At 40.4% G+C, this 23,520-nt stretch overlaps 1 protein-coding gene and 1 long non-coding RNA gene across 2 annotated transcripts; both read left to right on the top strand.

Annotated features, from left to right (window-relative positions):
- The first annotated feature begins 1,324 nt into the window (after positions 1–1,324).
- Positions 1,325–1,684, top strand: LOC128477249 (uncharacterized). The gene is made up of 2 exons (XR_008348235.1): positions 1,325–1,461; positions 1,497–1,684. It is a non-coding gene; the product is annotated as an uncharacterized LOC128477249 (long non-coding RNA).
- Positions 1,685–9,957: 8,273 nt separating this feature from the next.
- On the top strand, positions 9,958–22,255 carry LOC128467632 (vomeronasal type-2 receptor 26-like). Its single transcript, XM_053449311.1, has 6 exons — positions 9,958–10,158; positions 11,255–11,494; positions 12,189–12,374; positions 14,775–14,879; positions 16,276–16,399; positions 21,330–22,255. The coding sequence occupies exons 1-6, from the start codon at positions 9,958–9,960 to the stop codon at positions 22,253–22,255; spliced, it is 1,782 nt and encodes a 593-aa protein (XP_053305286.1).
- The last annotated feature ends 1,265 nt before the right edge of the window (positions 22,256–23,520 follow it).

The following is a 23,520-nucleotide window of genomic DNA, read 5'->3' as shown; positions in this document are numbered from 1 at the left end:
ATTAATAATAATAACCATCTCCTTTCAAAACTTTATATATACAATACTGCCCTCTATTGACTAGATTAATAATAATAACCATCTCCTTTCAAAACTTTATATATACAATACTGCCCTCTATTGACTAGATTAATAATAATAACCATCTCCTTTCAAAACTTTATATATACAATACTGCCCTCTATTGACTAGATTAATAATAATAACCATCTCCTTTCAAAACTTTATATATACAATACTGCCATCTATTGACTAGATTAATAATAATAACCATCTCCTTTCAAAACTTTATATATACAATACTGCCCTCTATTGACTAGATTAATAATAATAATAACCATCTCCTTTCAAAACTTTATATATACAATACTGCCCTCTATTGACTAGATTAATAATAATAATAACCATCTCCTTTCAAAACGTTATATATACAATACTGCCATCTATTGACTAGATTAATAATAATAACCATCTCCTTTCAAAACGTTATATATACAATACTGCCATCTATTGACTAGATTAATAATAATAACCATCTCCTTTCAAAACTTTATATATACAATACTGCCCTCTATTGACTAGACTAATAATAATAACCATCTCCTTTCAAAACTTTATATATACAATACTGCCATCTATTGACTAGACTAATAATAATAACCATCTCCTTTCAAAACATTATATATACAATACTGCCATCTATTGACTAGATTAATAATAATAACCATCTCCTTTCAAAACTTTATATATACAATACTGCCATCTATTGACTAGATTAATAATAATAACCATCTCCTTTCAAAACTTTATATATACAATACTGCCATCTATTGACTAGATTAATCGTCACAACCATTCCACTCATTAACCCCTTCCGTACCGGGACGTACCTGGTACTTCCTGGTTAACAGTCACCGGTAGACCGGGACGTACCAGGTACGTCTCCTCCAAAAAACGCCCCCACATCACCACAATCGCGGTGATCGCGGGGGCGCTGCTGCTGCCGTCTGCCCAGGAGTCCTGGGCAGACAGCACAGCCTGTCTAAGCCCTCCCCCAAGCCTACGATCACTCCCACGGAGTGATTCTCTAGGCAGAAACAGCGATTGCAGAAAAATCTGCAATCGCTGTTTCAGCTGCCACAGGCAGCTTCAGGGAAGGGGTGGGGGTGTTGAATGGGTCCCCACACAAGTGTGGGGGCCTGATCCAACACCCCCCTGCTGCCTGATCGCTCCATGAGAGCATCAGTGCAGCGTTAACCCCTTCAATGCCGCGATCGCTGCATTCAATGCCGCGATCGCGGCATTGAAGGGGTTAATTCCCCAGAAGTCCTCTGATCAGCCCTGTAGGGCTGATCAGAGAGACTCCTCTCCCACAATCTCCAGTCCACTGGAGATTGTGTCCCAGCTGCCAGAGGCAGCTTCAGGGACAGGGAGACAGGGCTCTTTGGTCTCCACATTAGTGTGGAGACCAGCCCCCCCACCCCCACCCCCCATAGTTAACCCCTACCCCCCCCTCTTCCTCAATTAACCCCTTCAATGCTGCGATTGTTTATGACCCCCATCGCAGCATTGCAGGGGTTAATATTAGTCCCCACAAGCTTGTGGGGACTAAATATCAATCAATGCTGTGCTTCAATGGAGCATCAGCATTGAAAGAGTTAAAAAAAAAAAAATTAAAAAATAATTTTTTTTAAAAAAATACTAATAAAATAATAAATAAAAAAAAAAATAAAAAAATAATAAAAATAATAATAAAAAAAATACCAGCACTGACCTGAAAGTCCAGGGTGCTTCCAGGTCAAATGCTGGGCTGATCAGATCGCTCCTGGCCAATAGGAGTGATCGGATCATTATGGCAGCCCACGGATGACCCTGCTCTACAAAGAGAGAGGGGTCATCTAGGGTAATTATGAAAAAACACAAATTATTAATAAATGAAATAATCATAATTATTACCTGATCACTTGTCGGTGACATTTTAAGTCGCTGATTATTGATCGGTCTCCCTGATTGATGTCAGCGGCCTAAACCTGTCACTTACAAGCAATCTGATAAAAAAAAATATTTAAAAAAATGTAAATGCACATGTTCCAGTTTTGCCCTCATAGCTTCCTCAAAAAATGCATGAACCATGCATGTGAGGTCTTGTTGGAATCAGGGGATCTTGGTGAACAAAATGTGGTGTTTTCTTCCACTGTTGCACTTATGGTGTGCAAGAAATTCAGTGCAACATTGAAATGTATGCGTTAAAAACGCAATAAAATAATTTCCCTGTGAAGTTTGGCAGAAACGAGTGAAGAAATGGCTAGCTGAAAACTGTCAAAACTACCCTAGTTGAACACCTTGACTTGTCTACTGTTCATAAATATGTACTTTTATGGGGTAATTTACAGTGGGGGGCTTCCAAAATGTCCCAAATGGGATATGGGCCCAGGAAACCAATTTCTGAAAATTCCAAATGTGAAAACGAAAATGCGCATGTTCCAGTTTTGCCCTCATAGCTTCCTCAAAAAATGCATGAACCATGCATGTGAGGCCTTGTTGGAACCGGGGGATGTTGGTGAACACAATTTGGTGTTTTTTTCTGCAGTTGCACAAATTCTATACAAAATATAATATAAAATCTAAAGCAACATTGCAACATATGCAAAAAAACCCAAAAAAATATAAAAATACCTCAAAATTTGGCAGCAACTGGCGATAAAATCCCTGTTTGAAAAGTGTCAAAATGACCCTAGTTGTACACCTTGACTTATCTACTTTTCATAAACATATAATTTTGGGGGGATAATCAGTATCTGTGACAACTATTGCAGTTATTAGACTACCATGCCAAATTTGCAAAAAATTACATTTCAAAAACACGATGCATGCCTAGCAATATTTGCCCTATACTGGTCAAAATAGATGAAAATCCTGGCTATGTTGGGTGGTTTCCAAATCAGGACAACTCAATGAATATATTTGGGATAATTTTTTCCCATTGGTTCAATGTGTGTACAATTTGTATGTATACAAAACTGTAAAAAAATGCGTTTTTTTCATTTTTTCACCACTTTTTCCAGTTTATTTCAAACAAAACAATGTACTACCCAGCTTAATATGGTTTCAAATGAAAGCCCTACTTGTCCTAAAAAAAACAATATATGATTTGTGTGGGTGCACCAATTAATAAGAGAGAAATTACAGTTGAAGAAAGACATGGCAAAAACACAAAAACGGCTCCGGTCCTTTAGCGACACGTTAGTATCAAAATCCCGGTCCTGAAGGGGTTAAAACATATACACAACACTGCCATCTATTGGCGGATTTCAGTTTTGACCGGACATTAAAATATTTTAACAAATATGTAGAATACTGCCATCTATTGGTCGATTTAAATTCTTGCCGGATCACACTATATATAGAATTTGCTTTTTAACTTTTAATTTTTTACTATTTATTTTTAACTTTCAAGTCAACCTCTTTTACTTACCTTTTTATTTACCTTTGCATTTAACCAGCACTTAAACATGGTCCTAATCCCAGGGGTCACATTAGGCACCTTAAAACATTTCCTATTGAACTTTCATCCATATATAGAATGGACAATAACTCATTTCTAGGCACTCATTTTTTGTAATTATAAAAACACTTCTTTTTATGATTGTCCACACATTTATTGCAATAACAAAGTATATACATATTCATAACCGATATTCATTCATCTGCTCCTTCTGCCCATGGATGTTCTGTGATGGTGTGCTGCCCAATCGGGGTACATCAAGAGAATGACAAGTGAAGGCGGGACTATATGATGCAAATTTCAAGCCCGTGTTCTGTACACATGAAAAACGAATAAAGCTAGATGACACAGTGCACAATGACGTCAGAACCCCGGAAATAAATAATAAAAAGCCGACAAAACTCCACGGACATGCACAGACTTTTCTCCTGAGGAAGCCAATCGGCGAAACGCGTAGAGAACAAGTTTATTCAAACATTTAAACTTTTTTAAAATTCTTATACTTATCTTTATACCAGACCAGCAGTGGACTCTGTGAGGACCAAAAGACATTTTGCAACTGTTCTACAGGGTTATTGCCTTTGCGCTTAACCCAAATTGTAAGTGCATCTCTTTATTGTGTCTCCTATTACAGAGGTACTTTCACCATTGCGGTCTATATCACCATTTTAGATTTTTGTGAAGAATAAAAGAACCTTTTATAGAATCACCAGATGGGCCTGATATTTCTATTCAAAGTGTGAGTGGAACTTACACATTTTACACGTATAGTCACACATCTGACAATATCACACTATTTTGATTTTTCCTTTTTTCCTTTATGTTATTGCGCTCCCATTTTTGGATACATTTACATTATTGCACTCTGAGGAAGGGTGAAATTCGGGAAGCAGCAGACTGCGGGAAGTACTATTATTATATTTTGCACTTTTATATACGAGTTGGTGGGGATTACACCTTTTCTACATTGCTTAAAACTCATTAAGACTCTTTTCTCTCAAGCATTCAGTTAATTCACTTTTATTGTTCTACATTAATGACCAATTATATAACTACATTAACTCAATATATGTTTACCCCGTAATGCGCTTTGAGTCCCACTGGGAGAAAAGCGCTATAAAAATGTTGTGTCGATGCACTTTGTTAGACTGAGCGTGTGTTAGTGTACAAAGTCAGACTGTGTGAGGTGTCAGTGTACATTGCTGAAAATGGCTCGATGACTTGTAGATGACAGGCCGGTGCTGGACTCGAGAGCCCAGATCTGCAGGGCGTCACAAAATTTCAACACCCTCTACAACAGAATTTTTTTAAAAAAGGGTCCTCAGAACCCCCAATTAACCAAGAAGAGCTGACAATTATCCCCCTCCTCCGTCACTCCGCATGGTGAGGGGTAGTAAAAGAATCTTTATATTATATATACCCCTCTCCCCGATTCCCTACAGAACAGAATAGGTAAAATTTAAATAGTAAAAAATACCCTATGGGAAGCATAGACATTAAGCTGTGACCCTTCCTCCTGTTGCCAGTGGGATAGGGAGTAAGAAAGCAATATGTAGGAGGAAAAAATAAAATCTTACCTTTTAAGGCCTATCGAAAAATGCCCCCCCCCAGTGTTACAAACCCGTACTGCATCCTCCCTAGACTCCAATGGTATACATTGACATGAATGGAAATCAAACTAAAGTCACAGGTTAATGAATTTGGGAGTTGTCAGCTCTTTTAAGTCAGAAATTGATTAAAAAAGTTAAAAGGCAGAAACAGAAACCAGAAAGAAGGACAAAAAAAGCATATCTTTCGGAGACATTCTGCTGCAGCTCTGGAGATGCAGCTTCTCCTAAAGCTAAGCTCTAAAAGTTCTGAAAAATGCACCATAAAGTCCTCAAAAACTACTGTAATAATGCATTCTTTATTGGTGAGGCGGCCTGGGGCATTAGACCATTCTTTGAAAAGTTTTCCATTCAAGTTCCCCTAACCCTTTCTCCTATAAAGTCACAGAACATGGTGAGGTTAGTCTGACACAGTGTTGTCTTTTGGAGAACTGTGCTGGCGCCTTATAATGAAATTCATGTAGTAGTGTACTCCAGAATATTACATCTCAATAAAGTTCTATCATTTTACTGATATTTTATGTGTTGTTTTTTTATATATATGGCACTACCTCTGGTTTACACTAATCTTGAAATACCATTACATAAGTTATGGTGAGTAAAGGTGATGGAAACCCTTCCACTAAAATGTAAGGGTATGTAGAAGCATTATTAAACACTCATCTACAGACACCAGAGAAGCCAGAATGCTTGTTGTTCCCTCAGAAATCTCATGGTGAGGGGGAGAGTAAAGGGGGCCGAGGAGAATGGGGCTACTCTTCAGCCTCTAGACTGTCCTTGAGAGAGTAGTCTCTCAGCAGGCTGTGGATAAGCCTGCGGCAGTCACGGACTGTGACCTGCTCCCTCCTCAGCACCAGGCGGTTCCTGGTAAACCATAGAGCGTCCTTTACACAGCACATGAGGCGCCAAGCATCCTCAATGGCGCTCTCCGTGTGTGTCCCTGGGAAAAGTCCGTAAAGTACCGAATGGTAGGACAGGTACTTTCTCTCGATAGAGTCCTTGAGATCCAGCTCCAGGGCTCTGAACAAGGCCTGTGCAAACGGGCACTGCCAGAACAAGTGAAGGGAAGTCTCCTGCAGATGAAGTGGAAAACCGCTCGGTTGATGGCTCGGTGAATGGTGACCAGCAAGGGCCAGGCTTGAGCCACGTACTGCAGCACGGGAAGAATCTCGTTGCGCAGCACCAGCACTTTCCCTTCGATGGTAAGGTCTCTGAGGCTCCACAGCCCAAATTTCTGCTTTACTTTGTTGAGTCTCTCCTCCCAGCTTTTCAGGGCCGCGCCATCTCTGCCAAACCAGACTCTCAAAATCTTTAGGAAGTCGGTTTTGACGGGAAACGGGATCGGGTCAGAAGTCAGGTCCCACTGCCCGAACAGCATGGTCTCCGACTTCCCGCAGTTGACCTTTGCGTCTGAAGCTCGGCTGAAGTCCTCGCATGTCTGGACGAGCGCTCTCACCGACCGGTGATCTGCGCAGAAGATGGTCACGTTGTCCATGTAGAGCGAGCACTTTATCTCTTTCTTGTCTCTGCCCGGCGCGGTGATCCCTCTGATCTCTGGATTTCGTCTGATGCACTCGGCGAAGAGCTCTATAGAACAGACAAAAAGAAGAGGTGAGAGAGGGCAGCCTTGTCTGACCCCAGAGAGGATAGGAAAGGGGTCAGTCTTCCAGCCTTTCAACTGCACCGAGCTGCGGATATCAAGGTACATAAGGTTAGCATAAGAACAGAACATCTCCCCCAGCCCGAACCTCCGCAGTACCTGTTCCATAAAACCACGTCGATCAAATGCCTTCTCTTGGTCTAGGGTGACCAGAGCGGCACGGACGTTGCGGTCCTTGATGTAGTAGATCGTGTCCCTGATGAGGGCAAGGTTGTCTGTGATTTGGCGCCCTGGGATGCCGCAGGTCGAACAATCTGCACAATGACGTTCTTTAACCTGGTGGCTAGTACCTTGGCAAGGATCTTGCCAAGTCCACATTCAGGAGAGAGATGGGACGTCAATTTTTAAGGTCACATCTCTCCCCCTTCCGCTTATACAAGATCGTGATCATTCCCTCTCTCAGCGTGGAGGGCATCCTGACCTCCACCACCATCTCTTTATACAGGTCGATGAGGTCCGGGCCAATGAGGTCCCACAGCGTTATGTATAGCTCGGCTGGGAAACCATCATTGCCCGGTGTCCTGCCCTTCCTGAAGGATTTAGCGGCAGAGTGCAGCTCCTCCAGCATCAAGGGGGTGTCCATGGCTGCACAACCTGCGGGATCAATGGTGTTAGTGATACCTGACCACCACTCATGGACAGCTGTTTTGTCCTTAATGGGGCTCGTCAGCATGAAGTTGGGATACTGGCTTAATACTTGAGGCTTGGGGTAACCAAGAAATACCATTACATAAGTTATGGTGGGTAAAGGTGATGAAAGACCCTTCCACTAAAATTTAGGGGTATGTAGAAGCATTATTAAACACTCATCTACAGACACCAGACAAGCCAGAAGGCTTAACCTTATTTGCATGCACCTACCCAGAATCCCCTGTGGTTGTGGCAGCACCATGAGATTTCTGAGGGAACAACAAGCCTTCTAGCCAATTAGTTAAGACAAAATCCCTAATTATCTTCTAGATAATTTCTCTGGTCCCTTCCCCCATATAAGTCACTGCCTTTAGCCGATCTTAAGTCTTCCGTAATATAGCAGGGGTTCCACAAGGGAGAAAAAGCTAATAGTGTGAGAAAAATATATCTCTAGCGTACTAACCCAAAAAAATAATAGTGTGAGAAAAATAAATCCCTAACACCCTATCCAACACTTGTCATTCTGCCGAGATCCACCTCGGCTTCATCCGTGTGGGTGATCACTACGCAGAAAACCCAGCGTTGGCTCCAGGATTTTAAGGTCCGTAAGAGCGACTCTATTGGTTGCTGACAGAGGGCTCGTCTGGCATCAACCAGTGAACAGTCTGAGCAGCTGCCCTTTCCCATTCATAAACCACAGAGACACTGAAACAACTGAGCAGTGATTGCGTTTAAGGGATTTTATAAAAAGGCTTGGCATTGTAATGTATATTGATGTCATATGCGACATCCGAGTGTGTCTTAGGTAGAGGTATTAGAAAGATGTGAGTGCATACCATATGACATGTCATACTTGTGATGTTAACCATTTCCATCTGCAACTATGTGCAACACCCTGTGCATACTACCTTATAGCTAGGAGTAGCTAGGAAACCTCAGAACTATTCCAATCACATCAGTGGGTTAAGAATGTTGGACCAGACATTGACTGCCCAGGCTCAACTGAGGTAGCATGTCCTTCCTTACTAATACTTGCAATACAATGTGCATTTTCACTAAAATGTGAGCAATGTGCAAAGGCATGTGATTGCAACAAGGGAATGAAAATTATATTAAACCTTGCATGTTCTCACCAGAAGCAAGGAAAATCTGTCTCCATGACCCCTGGGAATATATATCAATTGAAAAGAGGCATCAATAAATATAAATATTCAGTAGTTTTAATAAGGTGAAGTTTACATTTCTTCTTTATTTCTTTGAGAACTATCCACCTAGACATCGAGCGGTCAGCTAAGATAAAGATTAACGTGACTGATGTTGCATGCCCTCTCATGCCTGCACTCTATACAGCTTGCAGTAAAATGCAAGTTGTTTGCGAGGCCATGCGAGGATGAGGAAATGCAAGGACATGAAGCCTTTCTAATGGGAAGAATTTAGTACTACTGAAAAGTTAATCTATACAACATTTATCCAAACCTCATGAGCATGTACAGAAAGCGCTCACATTGATTTCAGTGAGAACACTTTCCTGACACTTCATCAGTGGCCAAAATCTTTGGATCACGGAGGAGGAGGCCAGTTGCAGCTGTTGTGACTTTATTTTTTATTTTCATTTAGAAAAAAGCATATAAAAGTGCCCACAGAGGTTTAAGGTTACTCACAGGGTACTTACACATTCATTCTTCCTCTCTCAGTAGGGTGTCAGTTACATTAAACTGTCCTTTTAATCAATATCAAATATATATATGACATTTTAATACTTTATTATTCTAGAATGTGACCCCTGTGACTAGCTTAGCGCACCGACATTTTTTCTTTTCCCTGTTTGCACATATTTGAGGTTGTTGGCTCCTCATCAGTCTGGTTGCAGCTTGCTGTCCAGGGGTTAATAGGGAGGAGGTTTAATTGCACCTCCCCCAACACATTAATAAGGTTTTGGTAGCAGTATAAACTGCTTTGTGTGCCCACTATGTAGGAGGTGAGAGTAGGTTCTCACCCTATTGAGAGTGTGCCTTGACGTGGCGGGTGAGCTTAATTATGCTTTGGCCAATTCATATAACCAAAACCTCTCATTTATATTATGTTTAAATATTTGTTGCCAACTTTATTAGGGTAAGAAGCGCAGACAGTTTTTGTTTCTTATTCTAGAATGTACCAGATTCTTCCAAAACCATAAGTATATATTATTATAGGAAATGTCTCTATATCTATCGACGTCCATCTATCATCTATTTAGCTTGATAATCTTTTGTAAAAAGTATCCTTACAATATCTCATATTTTCCAAGTTACAAACATGTTTCAATAAGTGCTGTTCAGCTGAACCCGGCTAGGGACTGAGAAATGTAAGGTTACTGCATTTATCTGTGAAATACGCAGGAGGAATAGGACAGAATAGTTTTCCCAACCCACAGAGGCTACTATATCAGGAGCCAGCAAAATGTATCACACAGAACTGTATAAAAGAAGAGGAGATGGCTCACTCTCTTTACATTGACGCACGTGCAGAGGGTTTTGTTATTCTATGTGGTGCCTCGTCCTCTAAATCCTATGGCGATGCTCTTTACCGCGTTATGGAGGAGCACCGTGTCTATAGCTGCAGTGAAATCTGTTGTGCCTCTCTGCGTGATCCTCCTGTGTTTCTCTAGAATTGTGTTCCAGAGTCCGGCTCCGGCCTGTAGCCTCCAACTGGTGCAAGCATATGAGGACTATGACTATTTCCAGGATGGAGACATCATCATTGGGGCAGTGTTTACGGTAAATTCATACGTGGTAAGGGCTTATTATAAAAAGAAACCACCGAAAATACTCTTCTGTGCCAGGTAGGTCAGTTTTGGTTGAAAAAAGATACATTATTGTTGAAAAGAGAATTCATTCAGTTTTCTATTAAGCTATGGGTTATTTTCTTCTATTTATACAAAATAACAACATGGGGATGTATGTGCTATTAAATGTATCTTCTATTCCTCCTATTCATGGACAGAGTATATGTTGTTTTAAAGCAGTTATTGAAATTCTAGATTGCTACATTCTTGACTCTGATGGCTGATTATACAATAACATTTCTTTGTAAAGTTAGAGCAGGCGAAACGCGTGGGAGTCCGTCCAAGCATTTTTCTACTTACTAGATAACTTACTGAAATCTGCATATCTACATCTACAAGATTGTGTCGTGGGGTTTTCTTTACTTTTACATACCACGCTACTGTTTTTTCTTTATGTATTTTTCATGTTATTCCCGGATTTAAAATTCTGAAAAGGGTTGCATTGCAGAAGACCTGTATTTGTGAAAGGTTGTATTCCCTCTTTATATATATTTTTTCTATACCATTTGGTGGGGACTTTATAATTTTATATTTTTTTTAGCATACTTTTTTTTTCTGGTAATTTAGGGTTATTACGGTATTTGGCACTGCTCCACACTGAGTTACTACTTGGCTCAAGTCACTGAGAGAAACAAAATGGAAGAAAGCCATCAAGCAAAAATTGACAAATATCCAACATAAAAGTGAATTATTTTATTATCTATCGCTAAAGCGTTAATTATCAAATAATACTAGAAATTAGCAGTAAGGTTTACCAACATGACTTTTCACCCACATTTTTCCAGCTAGACATTCAAATTAAATATAAAATTCTGTCTGTAGTTGAAGTTGATACATTTTTATTCAGCCAACATAGAAAAATATATAAAGTTACATAAAATATATGTTACATAATATATATAATAAAACTATATATTATATATATCATAGCATGTATACTGTTTTTTTAATTCTTATTTTTTTACTTTTTTTGCAGGCCTAATCCCCGTGATTATATAAATATTCTACTTTTTCTTTTCTCCATTGAGCATGTGAACCTGGACCCAAATATTTTACCAAATATCACGCTGGGATACCATTTATACGACTCGTGTTTATACGCGGGTAAAGCTGTGAAAAGCATTATTCAGATATTATCTGGACCAAAGAAAACAATCCCTAATTATTCCTGTATGGATTCTAACAGGGTGGCCGGATTTATTGGGGATCAGCATGCGATAACAACAGTCCCCATAGCGCAGGTACTGGGGGTGTACGGATACGCTCAGGTGAGTCATTTCCAAAGGTCAATACGATTTTCAGAAATGGATTGGAAGACTTTCAGTTTTAATTGAGAGTATTTACATCCATTCATACGTAGTCCCCCCATATCCAGGGGCTCAAAAGTAATTGGATGATTGGGAGGCCGTTTCAGGAACTGGTAAGCTCATCCACACCAAAAAGCCAAAAACTGTAGTGGTTGATCGCAGAATTATCTCCTTGGTAAAGAAAGCCCCTTCACAACATCTTACCACATGAAAAACACTCTCCAGGAGTATCATAAAGTCTACAATCAAGAGAAGACTAAATACAATTAAATACAGAGGGTTCACATGCACTTTTTTCCCATAATTTAAATCTTTAAAGTGGGGGTGCGGCCTATAATCGGGGTTTAGCATTTTTACCTTCTCCAGGGTGTCTGGAAGGCCGGATCAGAAGACTGCAGAGTGCTTTCGGTGGTGCGGTCCGGCGAAAATGCGGTTCCCCCGGCAACACCAGCAGAAACTTTAGTTCCGCCCTGATTTTTTATTCCCAGCGTTGATGTAGATGAGGCAGACTGGTGCAGCATGTGGAGATCACGTCTGCTGCATCTACAGCAATGGCGCAAAAACTAAAGTTTACGTAAGGAGGGTGGGAGCCTCATACCATACATTAAATATAAAAAAAAAAATTAACGTGTACATTTTATGTCATGTTTTGTAGATTAGTTATGGAGCATCAGACTACGAGGTCGATAACAGACGTGTTCATTCACACTTCTTCCAGACATGGAAGAACAACCATATCCACCTCAAAGTTATATGTCAGCTTCTGAAGTACTTTGGATGGACTTGGGTGGGAATTCTGACTTCAGATGATGACAGCGGGGAAAAAGAGACACAGGAGCTCGTAAAATATATGGCCAGTCACGGGATCTGTGTGGCTTACACCGTAAAAATAAATTTATCAGATGGCATGCGTCATATTATTAAGAGGAAAATAGAAATTGTCCAAAAGTCATCTGCTGAAGTTATTATACTTTGTGGATCTTTCAGTCTGGCGATTCTTGATATTATCATTGGTTTTGCTAATATGTTTACTGATAAAACAATGATCCTTCCTCCATCCTGGGCCTCCAACTTTTATCTCACAGAATACTATATTGAAGCCCTGAACGGCACCTTGGCCGTAGACCTGCGTCCGGCACCGTTACCAGATACCGGAGATTTCTTTCCTAATATCCATCCTTCAAACTACCCAAAGGACAAACTCCTTGAAGATATCTGGATAACAGATTTTAACTGTTTGTCAGAAAATTCACAAAAGAATAAAATGTATTCAAAGCTCTATAAGATCTCTCTGCATAACTGCACTGGAGAAAAATATGCAATTTATGACAGAAATTATGTGCCTACAGCGGTATCATCTCATGTGTTTTATTCCGTACTCGCTATGGCTAACGCCTTACATTATTTGCACTTAAATCTCAAGGAGTATAGTTATAACCATCAGGTGAGTACGACACGATGGATGTTTAGTATTGATTTATATAGCGCCATCATATTCTGCAACTCTGTACAATGGATAAACAGGATTCGACAAGTAGTAAATAACATAACAATTTGACTTAAAGAAACAACAGGTGAAGATGGCCCTGACCTAAGGGGGTAATACACAAGAGGTTAAAGTGCCACTGTTTGAGATGGGCCAGCCACACTAGTATCAGTATTGAAGGAGGAGGACTAGGAAAGGTGAGCGAAGGAATGTGAGAGGAAGGGGGTTAACGTGTAAGGTTGTAGGAGTCCTTAAAAAAAAGTGGGTTTTGAGGGATTTTGTGAAAGACCAAAGGCAGAGTAAAAGATGGATGGGAAGGGGAGGGCATTCCAGAGGATAAGCAGAGAAACCATAGGGGAATGTATTTAGAGATGAGTGAGGAGATGTAAGTCGGGGAACCGCTTTGAAGGTAAGCTTTGGAATGAATCCTGAAGTGCACAGTCAGTGAAAAGACTGACAGAGGGGAGTGGTGTGAGTAAAGGGTGGGTGAGGAAGATAAATCTGGCTGCAGCGTTCATGTTGGATTGCAGAGGGGTGAGACGTTTAAGAGGGAGATTTGCTATGACAGCGTTACAGTTATCATGACGGGAGATAGCATATTGTGTTAGGAAGGGACGAATGCAGGCAATGTTTTTAAAAAGAGGAAGCAAGGTTAGGGCATGACATGTATGAGATTGGGAGAGGGAGTAATTGGATTGGGAATTTCTGATTGAGATTGAGAAAGTTTAGTTCTCATGTCAGACAGGGTTGTTGGGAAGAAATGGTCAGAGATGGGGGAAAGGAGAAATAGAGAAGTTGCTCAGAGGGCACATGCTAGAAAAAAATAAGGTCCAGTTCCATCATCATGAGTAGGGAAGTTAGTATGATGTGTAAGAGCAAAAGGTGGAGGTAACAGAATGAAACTCAAAGCCAGTGTTTTATACATTGGATCAGATTCAATCCTTAATAGGAAAGTGGAAGAATGAAAGAAGCCCAAGAGGTTACAAAACCTGAACGTATACTAAAGTTATTGGTGAAACTAAAATGTAAATTTAACAGTCTCAATGTAATTCAATGTTTTCCCTTACATTTTAACATGCATTGTCTCCATTAACGCAACACACACCTCTCAATATCATTCTCATCTCTTTCTTTATTCCCTCTCCCTCAAAACGTAGTTGCGTTTGTGTCTCTCTTTCATGGTGTTTGTGGGGTTTTTTTTACTTCTGTTACCCTTCTCACCTTCTCCATTCATGCTCAGTATCCTCTGAGCACACAAAGCAGTTTATACTGCTACTAAAACCAGATTAATGTGTCGGGGGAGGTGCAATTAAACCTTAAATGTTGGCTCCTCATCAGTCTGGTTGCAGCTCGCTGTCCAGGGGTTAATGGGGAGGAGGTTTAATTGCACCTCCCCCAACACATTAATAAGGTTTTGGTAGCCGTATAAACTGCTTTGTGTGCCCACTATGTAGGAGGTGAGAGTAGGTTCTCACCCTATTGAGAGTGTGCCTTGACGTGGCGGGTGAGCTTAATTATGCTTTGGCCAATTCATATAACCAAAACCTCTCATTTATATTATGTTTATATATTTGTTGCCAACTTTATTAGGGTGAGAAGCGCAGACAGTATTTTGTTTTTTGTATACATTGTACAGCCAATACACTGTATTTGCAGCGGCTCACACTGCTTGGTAGGCCTCATATTATACATTTGTATTATTTGAGCCTGAGACTAGCTTAGCGCACCGACATTTTTTCTTTTCCCTCTTTACAGATATTTCACTATATAAAAAAGGTCAAATATTTTTTGGAATCTGGTGGTTCATTTTTCAACGAGACGCTTAAAGAGTTTGGATTTCGTTTTAATATTGTTAACTGGGTAAGACTACCTAACATCTCCACCCTTATCAGAAACGTGGGGAGCTTCAGAGAGTTCGCACCGGACGGTCAGCGGCTGATTATAAATACAGAATCAATAACGTGGAGGAATAATAATAATCAGGTGAGATTTCTTTTTATTTATGTTTGATTTCTTAAGTATTTATGCAGAACAAATTAATATTTTAATTAATAATTAATATTTAGTTATAAAATAATACTAAAACTGCTTATATGGCCAAAGCAGGAGAACAGTAGAGGGAATGGAGTGCCAGAACTGCAGTTTCCTCCTTCATAATCTGAAATATGTCATGACATTAGCGTGAATAATAATATGAATATGTTTGTGCGTGTGTAGTCACATGACTTTGTGCCCTAGTTTACATGTCCATCTATATCATAGATAGAAGACAGCATCTCAAGCGCCAACAGAGCCTTTCTACCCTTCTTTACCCGGCACAAAGTTCATTATAATGCAAATACAATATATATGTTCACCCCATTTCTGCCCAGCTGTGCCACACTTTAGCAACTCCTGGCACCAAGAATACACAGAGAGATCAGGGTCGATGTCAGGATTCAGCCCCAGCCCTGGAAACTGCCAGGCATGGACGCCCCTTGAAAGGTCTGCCTGGAGATGAACTCTTCTCCACAGCTTGCTGTCTTGTTTATTTGTGTGTCTGTATTTTATGTACCTCTGCCCTCTTCTCCCTTATTCATCTGAGGATCTCCTCACTCCATCCCCTGTGTTCATTGCCTTGTTCCCTGTCCTTTGTGTGGCGTGCTGTACCATGTATGTCTTGTCTGGCTATGTATATAATCCATGTTCTGTGTATTTATGTTCAGCTGTGTTTGGTTATGCTATATCATTGCCTCCCTCACCTGAAGCCTATGCCATTCACACCTGACCTAATGAACAGTCTTTATTACCCCACCTCCCAGTAACAGAGTTGTGAGTTCATTAAATTATATTGGAGCTATAGTTCATGCCGGACTCGGCTTCTGTCTCTTGGATTTCCCCTTCATGCTCCCCAGCTGTCTGTATACATGATATGCCTCCTACCCTGCTACTTATGGTGAGATGTATCTGCTTTGTTTAATATACCTATATCCAAACATGCCGCTTTTGTCTCATTTGTGAAGTGTGTGAAGTCTATCACTGTATGCGTTCTTCCACTCCCGCGCCCTGCACTCCAACATCCAGTAAGGGCTGAGATATGATGAGTCTGACAGTCGAGACCAGGGCTCTGTGCGGCCGGTCAAGTTATATGTTTATTATATTGTTTAGTTTTTCTGTAAGCAGATATTATATGTGAACTACTAGAAAGGCAGGGGTATTGTGGTTTTTTTAATATAAATAATTATAATGATCACCTTTTTATTTTCCATTTTTATAGCCTCCAAGGTCTCAGTGTTCAGAGAACTGTTTGCCAGGATACAGAAAAGTCTTAAGACCAGGAACACAAACCTGTTGCTACGACTGTGTCCAGTGCTCGGAGGGAGAGATATCCAATATATCTGGTAACGCACAACCCATTCTATATCAGTAAAATCCTTATATCGAAAAAGGGGCGCATGAACATGTGGAGAAAAACAGATTACAATTTTTTGGATTTGAATTTTTTACACTATTGTTTCTTTTATTTATTTTTCTCCACATGTTCATGCGCCCCTTTTTCGATATATTGATTCTCTGAACACTTGTGAGGAGTGTTATTTGGGAGCAGAGGAACGTGTAGGGTATTTATAAACTTTTTTTATCACATTTTCACACATCAGTAAAATCCTTGGAATGTTTTAGGCAACACTTAAACGCATACGCACACTGATATGCTAATAGATAAGAGCCACAGTGATTCACACACTTTATTTAACATGGAGGATGTTAAATAAAGTTAAAAAAAAAAACAACAAAAAAAACCCTGATGTTTTAATTTAAGCCCTGTGCGGCCACACACCCCTAAGGCCGGCCCTGGTGGCGGACCCGCCCGGTCGCAGTTGCTGCAGGCTTAAGGGGCAGGTACCCCTTATGCCCTGCGTTAATGCGGCCGTAGAGGCCGCATAGGCCCAGTCAGTCCGGTGTGCCTGATGGCCAGTCCGGGCCTGCAAGTCTGGTCCCTCTAGTCCTATCCTTTTCAAAGTTAGTGTAACTCCTCACTTGAGGTACTTCAGTGCAGATCGGTTCCAGCGTGATTGAAACGAAGTAGAGAAAAGTTACACCTCGGGGGCTGGAGAATACGCATTTCAGGAGCAAGAAGTTTCATAAATGCTGTGGAGGATAGCAGGGCACTGGACAGCCTTTAGACTGCTATTTCCTTCTATGGTTCTACCTCCAATAACCGCAAATATATGGTCTCCCCCCCGAACAATAAGTAAACATACCTAGAAGGGTCAAAATACCATAAGGCACAATAGAAATCCAAGGTAAAAAGTCCACCAATAAAGTCCAAGGAGGGGTTCCCATTGTAATAGCAATCATATTAAATAATAAAATGTTTAAGAAAGCCTTGAATTCTTAATTATAAATTCACATTAGGTATGAGTGTAACATGAGTGACTATTCTGGAACCCCAGGGTCAGATGCCTGGATATGAATGTCAAATGCCAGGATATGAATAAGGTCAGATAGCTTAACTCGTCCACTATAAAATCTTCTGTATTTTCTTAGCTTTATTAGGAAAGTCACAGAAATAAAGGCACTTGTTGGTTGTATAATGTTGGAAAGGAGTTTCTCTAGAAGAAAGCGCTTTGGTGAGGGTGGAAGCGCTTCTGCAAGGGGAAGGTAAAAACGGATTGCCTTGCAAGGGAGTAGATAATGAGAACCTCTCCTCACAGAGGCTGCTGAGATAGAATGCCCAGGGGAACAGGAAAACACCCGGGACAAACCAACTACAGAAAAGATGCAGGGGAGGAGGAATAGCCCAATCTCAGCTATGAGAATTGGAAAGTTGCCAGGGCAACCAACCACTTAATGGGAGAAAGGGAAACAACATAATGAACAAACTTGTTCCATGACAGTGACACAAGCATGTGTTTTAACCTATGTGGACTGATGGAGGGGCTCTTTGACTGGTATGAGGTGACATTGCCACAAAATGTACACCCTTCATACAGACTAATTTAGAAAAAGCGTAAATAAACTTGTTGGGGGACATCGAACGATAGACCTCTATGACTACTCGCACTCTCCTCCCGAGAAGAACCTACAGGACTCAAGTTACATCATCTGGTCATTTGTCATGAATCGGTGTCTAATGTATAAGTGCTTTGCATTGTAAATTAACTTACTTGAGAAGTCTTAGAAGCTGTGGTTTTGAGTGCTCTTTGGTCACGGAAATGTTTAGATAATTACACAAAACAAACATCTTGCAAAATGAAAGATACAGAAATCATGCAAATTACAGGGCTGTTCATACCCTATACAGGGGTAAAATAGGGTAAGTAGTGGGTGGACCTGATCCTCTGATGAATGGCTCATTGTAAGTTTGCACAGTAGGATTTTGCACGACTTGCAATGATTTTGCCCAGGATTTAGGAATTACTTTATATACATTCTATTCTGGTAGTGAAAGGGTCTATCGATACTTGATAGCTAATAAATGATGTACTGCATTTCGAATTGAGTGAGCAGCTCATCATTAGAATTAATAAACCCCCCATGCATATTATAGTATGTTGTAGGTTCTTCTGAATGCACTTTTAAAACCTGTAAAAAAAAAACAAAAAAATACTTATCTTAGAAAGAAGCCGCAGCCCCAAAGTTGCAGCAGCATGTGCTCTTCCATGGTTGGTTGTTTCGACGAGCTACACGAAGCAGCCAATCAGAGGAAAGAAAAGAGGCCCCAGTAAAATCAAAGGGCGTGTTTTGTGTGCTTGCTTAGGATGTGAGGAGTCTTTGGAGTGCTTGCTAGTGCCAACTCACGGTAAGTGACAGATGATTATTCTGCCAAACCCATCTCCTACAAGTCAAATAGCCAGGTGGGGGAGGAAAATGCAAAGGTATATGGAGGGAATGAGAATCCCATGCATTTGCAATGAGAACATTGTACTATATGTTGGTCAACCATGAGTTCTTCTTCTAGACAGCAACTGCCGTAATTAGGCTTGGCATTTTTTTTTCAGATTTTCCAGTTTTTATGTTCTAGATTTTTTAACTCTTCTGTCTTAACGGGTTTGGGAGTAGGGAAGGTTGCCTTTAACGTTTTTGCACACTTTTTGAAGAAAGCATTAGTTTTTAATGTTTTTGAGGGTTTTTTTTGCAGTTATCAGTATGATACAGATAGAGATCAGTTTGCTTGATAGCCCAATAATGGTGTCCTGGCGCATGCTTGTTACATTCTGATCTCCCTGCCGCTGCAAAAAAAGACTAGTTGTACTGGTGCATCATAAGTGGCGTCTTGTCATCTGTTTTGTAGATCTACCGTTTCCTTTATAGGGACATGAAGGGGTTAAACAAGCTTAGGGCAAATCGTGCATCACAAAATAGGGTTTAGTGTAAAAACTCAAAAAAGTGTAACCGTCCCAATTCTTTCACATTAATCCCAAACCAAATGGCAAAAATGTTACCACCTCTTCTGCAATATATGCATATAAACCGTGGTAGGTCACAGTACACAACATATTGGAGCGCAGGCACACATAAAGGGGTTACATAACTGTGCTAATGAAACAAACTCTGGCTAGAAAATACGCACATCTACAGCTGCAACTATAAGTTTTAGGCCTAAAGCTCATCCGTCTATTTTTACTTTACACTACATAAAAGCCAATTTAGTTTTTATTGTATTTTTGTCATTATTTTATTGGAGTTAGGACATTTTTGAGTGAGGGGGTACCTATGATGTAACATCAGTGCATGACATAAGATTAGCTGATAGCATGCTTTGTCTTTTTTTCCTACTTGTTTCCGTGGTAGCAAGCAGCCGTTTTTGGCTGCCTGTCCCAAGGACCAATTGGCATACCTTCCTTGCATAATTCATTCAGTATAAGTAGTAAGAAATACGTTTTGGGGCTTTTATAGCGACCACCGGACCACCCACACTGAAGTCAGTGGGTGGTCCTGTGACGCTGGCGTTCCTGTTTAACCCCCCATTTAAAGGAAAAATGGGCGGGGAACGGGGCATGCAAGACCCTGCTCCCACGACCCGGAGGACTCAGGTCTTGACCCGGAGAAGCAATGCTCACCCAGCAATTCCCAGGTATGCCAACTGGTAATGATCCATAGTGATCACAAATAAACGTGCCGTAACATATGTTATGGCGAAATCCCTGGCCCTTTTTTCTAACCATGTACAAACCTTCTCACATGGACCCTGCTACACATATTTACACACAAACACTGAAATTCTGATTTTCTTCTTGCAAATCTATTTGCCCTGGCCCAATGATCTTAAATCTTGTAAAATAAAGAAAACAATCTGATGATAATCTTGTCAAGATTTTATCCAAATTTCTGTTTAAAATACTTTTTAATATATATATATATATATATATATATATATATATATATATTTTGTCCTTAATTTAATAAAGAACCAGAAATTAAGTAAAATTGCTTTGTCCAGAATAATTTAATTTTGTTCAGTTTTTGCTAGATTTTAACACTTTAGTGAGTTCATTTTGATGCCAACTTTTTATCCCTCACAAATCTTTTAACATTGCAAGATGCAGTTTGTTGGAAATCTGTAGGAGTGTTTAGTATAGAAGGCATCATTTATATATCATTTAATATCTGTGGAATGCAGGACATCACAACCCAAGTAAGCACCAAGGCAAGTGCAACACAAAGTAGCCTGAGTCAGGAGGGCAGCGAAAGCCAGGGTCAACAAGGATAGCCAGGGTCAGGAACATGGAGGTCAGCAGAGTCAAACAGAACAGCCAAGGTCTGGTACACGGATTACAGCAAGTCCAATAGAATAGCCGGGTCTGGTACACGGAATACAGCAAGTCCAATAGAATAGCCGGGTCTGGTACACGGAATACAGCAAGCAAAGCACACAGCATAAGCTAAAGGTTCAATACGGCACAATAACTGGGCACTGAGTAATACTCAGTGCTAGGTTTTAAACTATCCACTGGTGGATGCCCCGCCCTTGTGAGTGATGTCATCAGAGCGTGTTCCCGGCCGTTTCCTTTCGGGGATGAATAAAGTTTGGTGAGGGTGCACGCGTGCATGCCCAGAAGCAGCCATGCAGGAGGTGGGCAAGAAGGGAGCAGAGGGCGTGACGCGGACCTGGCACCCGTGGTTAGCGGGTACTCAGGTGAGTGGCTTCGTTGGGGTCTCAAACGGGAACCCTGACAATATCGAAGGCTTCAAAGATGACTTATCCCGAAGTTTTTCACCCCAAAAATGAATCTATCACAGGCCTGTTACCCAAAGCTATATACATATTTGCTTTCTCTCAACTCACAAAGATTACTTTTAATTTTTGCTTTTTTGTTTTTCCCCCAGATAGTGAAAAATGCATAAAATGTCCAGATATTGAATGGTCCAATGAAACAAAGGAAAAGTGTATTCCGAAAGTGGTGGAGTTTCTATCATACACCAATGATGCCATTTCTATTGTTTTATCATGTTCCTCGGTTCTTCTTTGTGTGTTAACACTTGTTATACTAATAATCTTCACAGTCTACAGAGACACACCTGTTGTGAAGGCCAATAACAAGAACCTCAGCTTCCTTCTCCTGGTTTCCCTCATGCTGAGCTTCCTCTGTGTGTTTCTGTTCCTTGGTCGTCCTGAGGATGTAACCTGCATGCTGCGCCAAACAGCTTTTGGAGTCCTCTTCTCATTAGCCGTGTCTTCTGTTCTGGGCAAAACAATAATGATCTATATTGTTTTCAAAGCCACCAAACCTGGCAGCCCCTGGGCAAACTGGGTCAGCACCAAGGTCTCTAATTCCATAGTATTGTTGTGCTCATCCATTCAATTGATAATTAATATTTGTTGGTTAGCTATTTCTCCTCCATTTCAAGAGCTGGACAAACATTCTTATCAGGGAAAGATCATCGTTCAGTGTAATGAGGGCTCGGTTATTGCCTTCTACTGTGTCCTGGGTTATATGGGGCTTCTGGCAGCTGTTAGCTTTATTATGGCTTTTTTAGCCAGGACATTACCGGACAGTTTTAATGAGGCCAAGTACATCACCTTCAGCATGCTGTTGTTCTGCAGCGTTTGGATTGCGATGATCCCGGCATACTTGAGTACCAAAGGCAAATACATGGTGGCCGTAGAGATTTTTGCCATATTGGCCTCAAACGCTGGACTTTTGATGTGTATATTTTTACCCAAATGTTACATAATTCTGTTAAGACCTAACATGAATACTAAATTATACTTGCTAGGGAGCAGAAATAAAAACCATCACCTAATAACATGACATATGGGTCTCTATGACCATGGTATTAATATACAGTCTCCTGAAAAAGAAAGCATTAATAGACAGTCTCTTGAAAAGCATTTGATTAGCATCGGTCTGCTACTTAGCATCTTAATTCCTACGGAAGCAGTAAAGGTGTACTTAGTTTCTCACGCATGGCTTCTCCATTTTGGCTTTATTTTTGTGGAATAAATCATGGCACAGTGTAATATGCCATGTGTTGTTCATCTGAGGCTCTATTTACCTTATTTTTAGACCTAAAGAACAGATGATTGTTATTATGTCCTGATATGTAAAACTCTAGAATTCAAAGAGGGTGTACCTTCTTTTTGACACGGCTGTGTGTTAGGCAGACCACATTTATACCTTCATTAAACTTACCTATGACAGCAATTACACTATCCCTAATATACCAAGCATATGTTGTGAGTTGGGATACGCTGTAATGGTGGCTATGATTTTTTATTTTTTTTACAGGAGATGTTCAGATATGCAGGTACCTCCTAAGGGGCATCAAGGTGTTAAATTATTTTTAACATATGTATAGAAAAATTCAATAATCAAGTGAAGTGCAAAGTGAAGTCCCATGAGTGCTCTTTGGGTTAATTTGTATATATATTAGACTTGTGTACATGGACCAAGAAAGAATCAGACACATTTTTAGTTTTTGGTCCATTTGTTTTCAATAAATTTAGTTTCTTGCCCTTTCATTTCATATAACATTTGGATAAATTGTTTCATTTGGAATTATATTTGTTGCCCCACACCCTCCCTCACTCTCTCTCATACTCAGTTATGCCTTTTCACATTCTCACATTCTCAATCACTCCCTCTCACACTCCCCTTCAATGCCTCCTTAGCGTCTCCAACAACCACTTCCGTGTCCTTGTTTCCTCCACACCTCCACTTATTTTCTTGCATCTTCTTGTCGTCTGTATTTCTCTTCTTCATCTGCTTCTCCCCAGTAAACTACCATCATTTTCCCTCCTTTTAACTGTTACACTCTTTTATTTGGTGAAGAATATAACCTGAAACATTCTTCTGGACTTTTGAGGAATAAAAATATCCTTTCAAATGCTTTCAAATACTGTTAATCCAATCCTGAAAAGCAGGCAGCAAGGTCCATAAACAGTAAATCAACCACGGGTCAGAACAGCCCTACTGAGGACAGACTAGGAAGAGGTGTTGCTACGGTCAAATTGATGATGCTGGGTCCCAATTCTGCTTGTGCCCCCTGCTCGTCAACCACTTCCGAGAGCTAAGTA

This window comes from Spea bombifrons, chromosome 1, assembly GCF_027358695.1.
Source record: "Spea bombifrons isolate aSpeBom1 chromosome 1, aSpeBom1.2.pri, whole genome shotgun sequence".
Taxonomy (NCBI): domain Eukaryota; kingdom Metazoa; phylum Chordata; class Amphibia; order Anura; family Pelobatidae; genus Spea; species Spea bombifrons.
The sequence above is the reverse complement of the archived record's forward strand: the minus strand, read 5'-3'. Positions and strand labels throughout refer to the sequence as shown.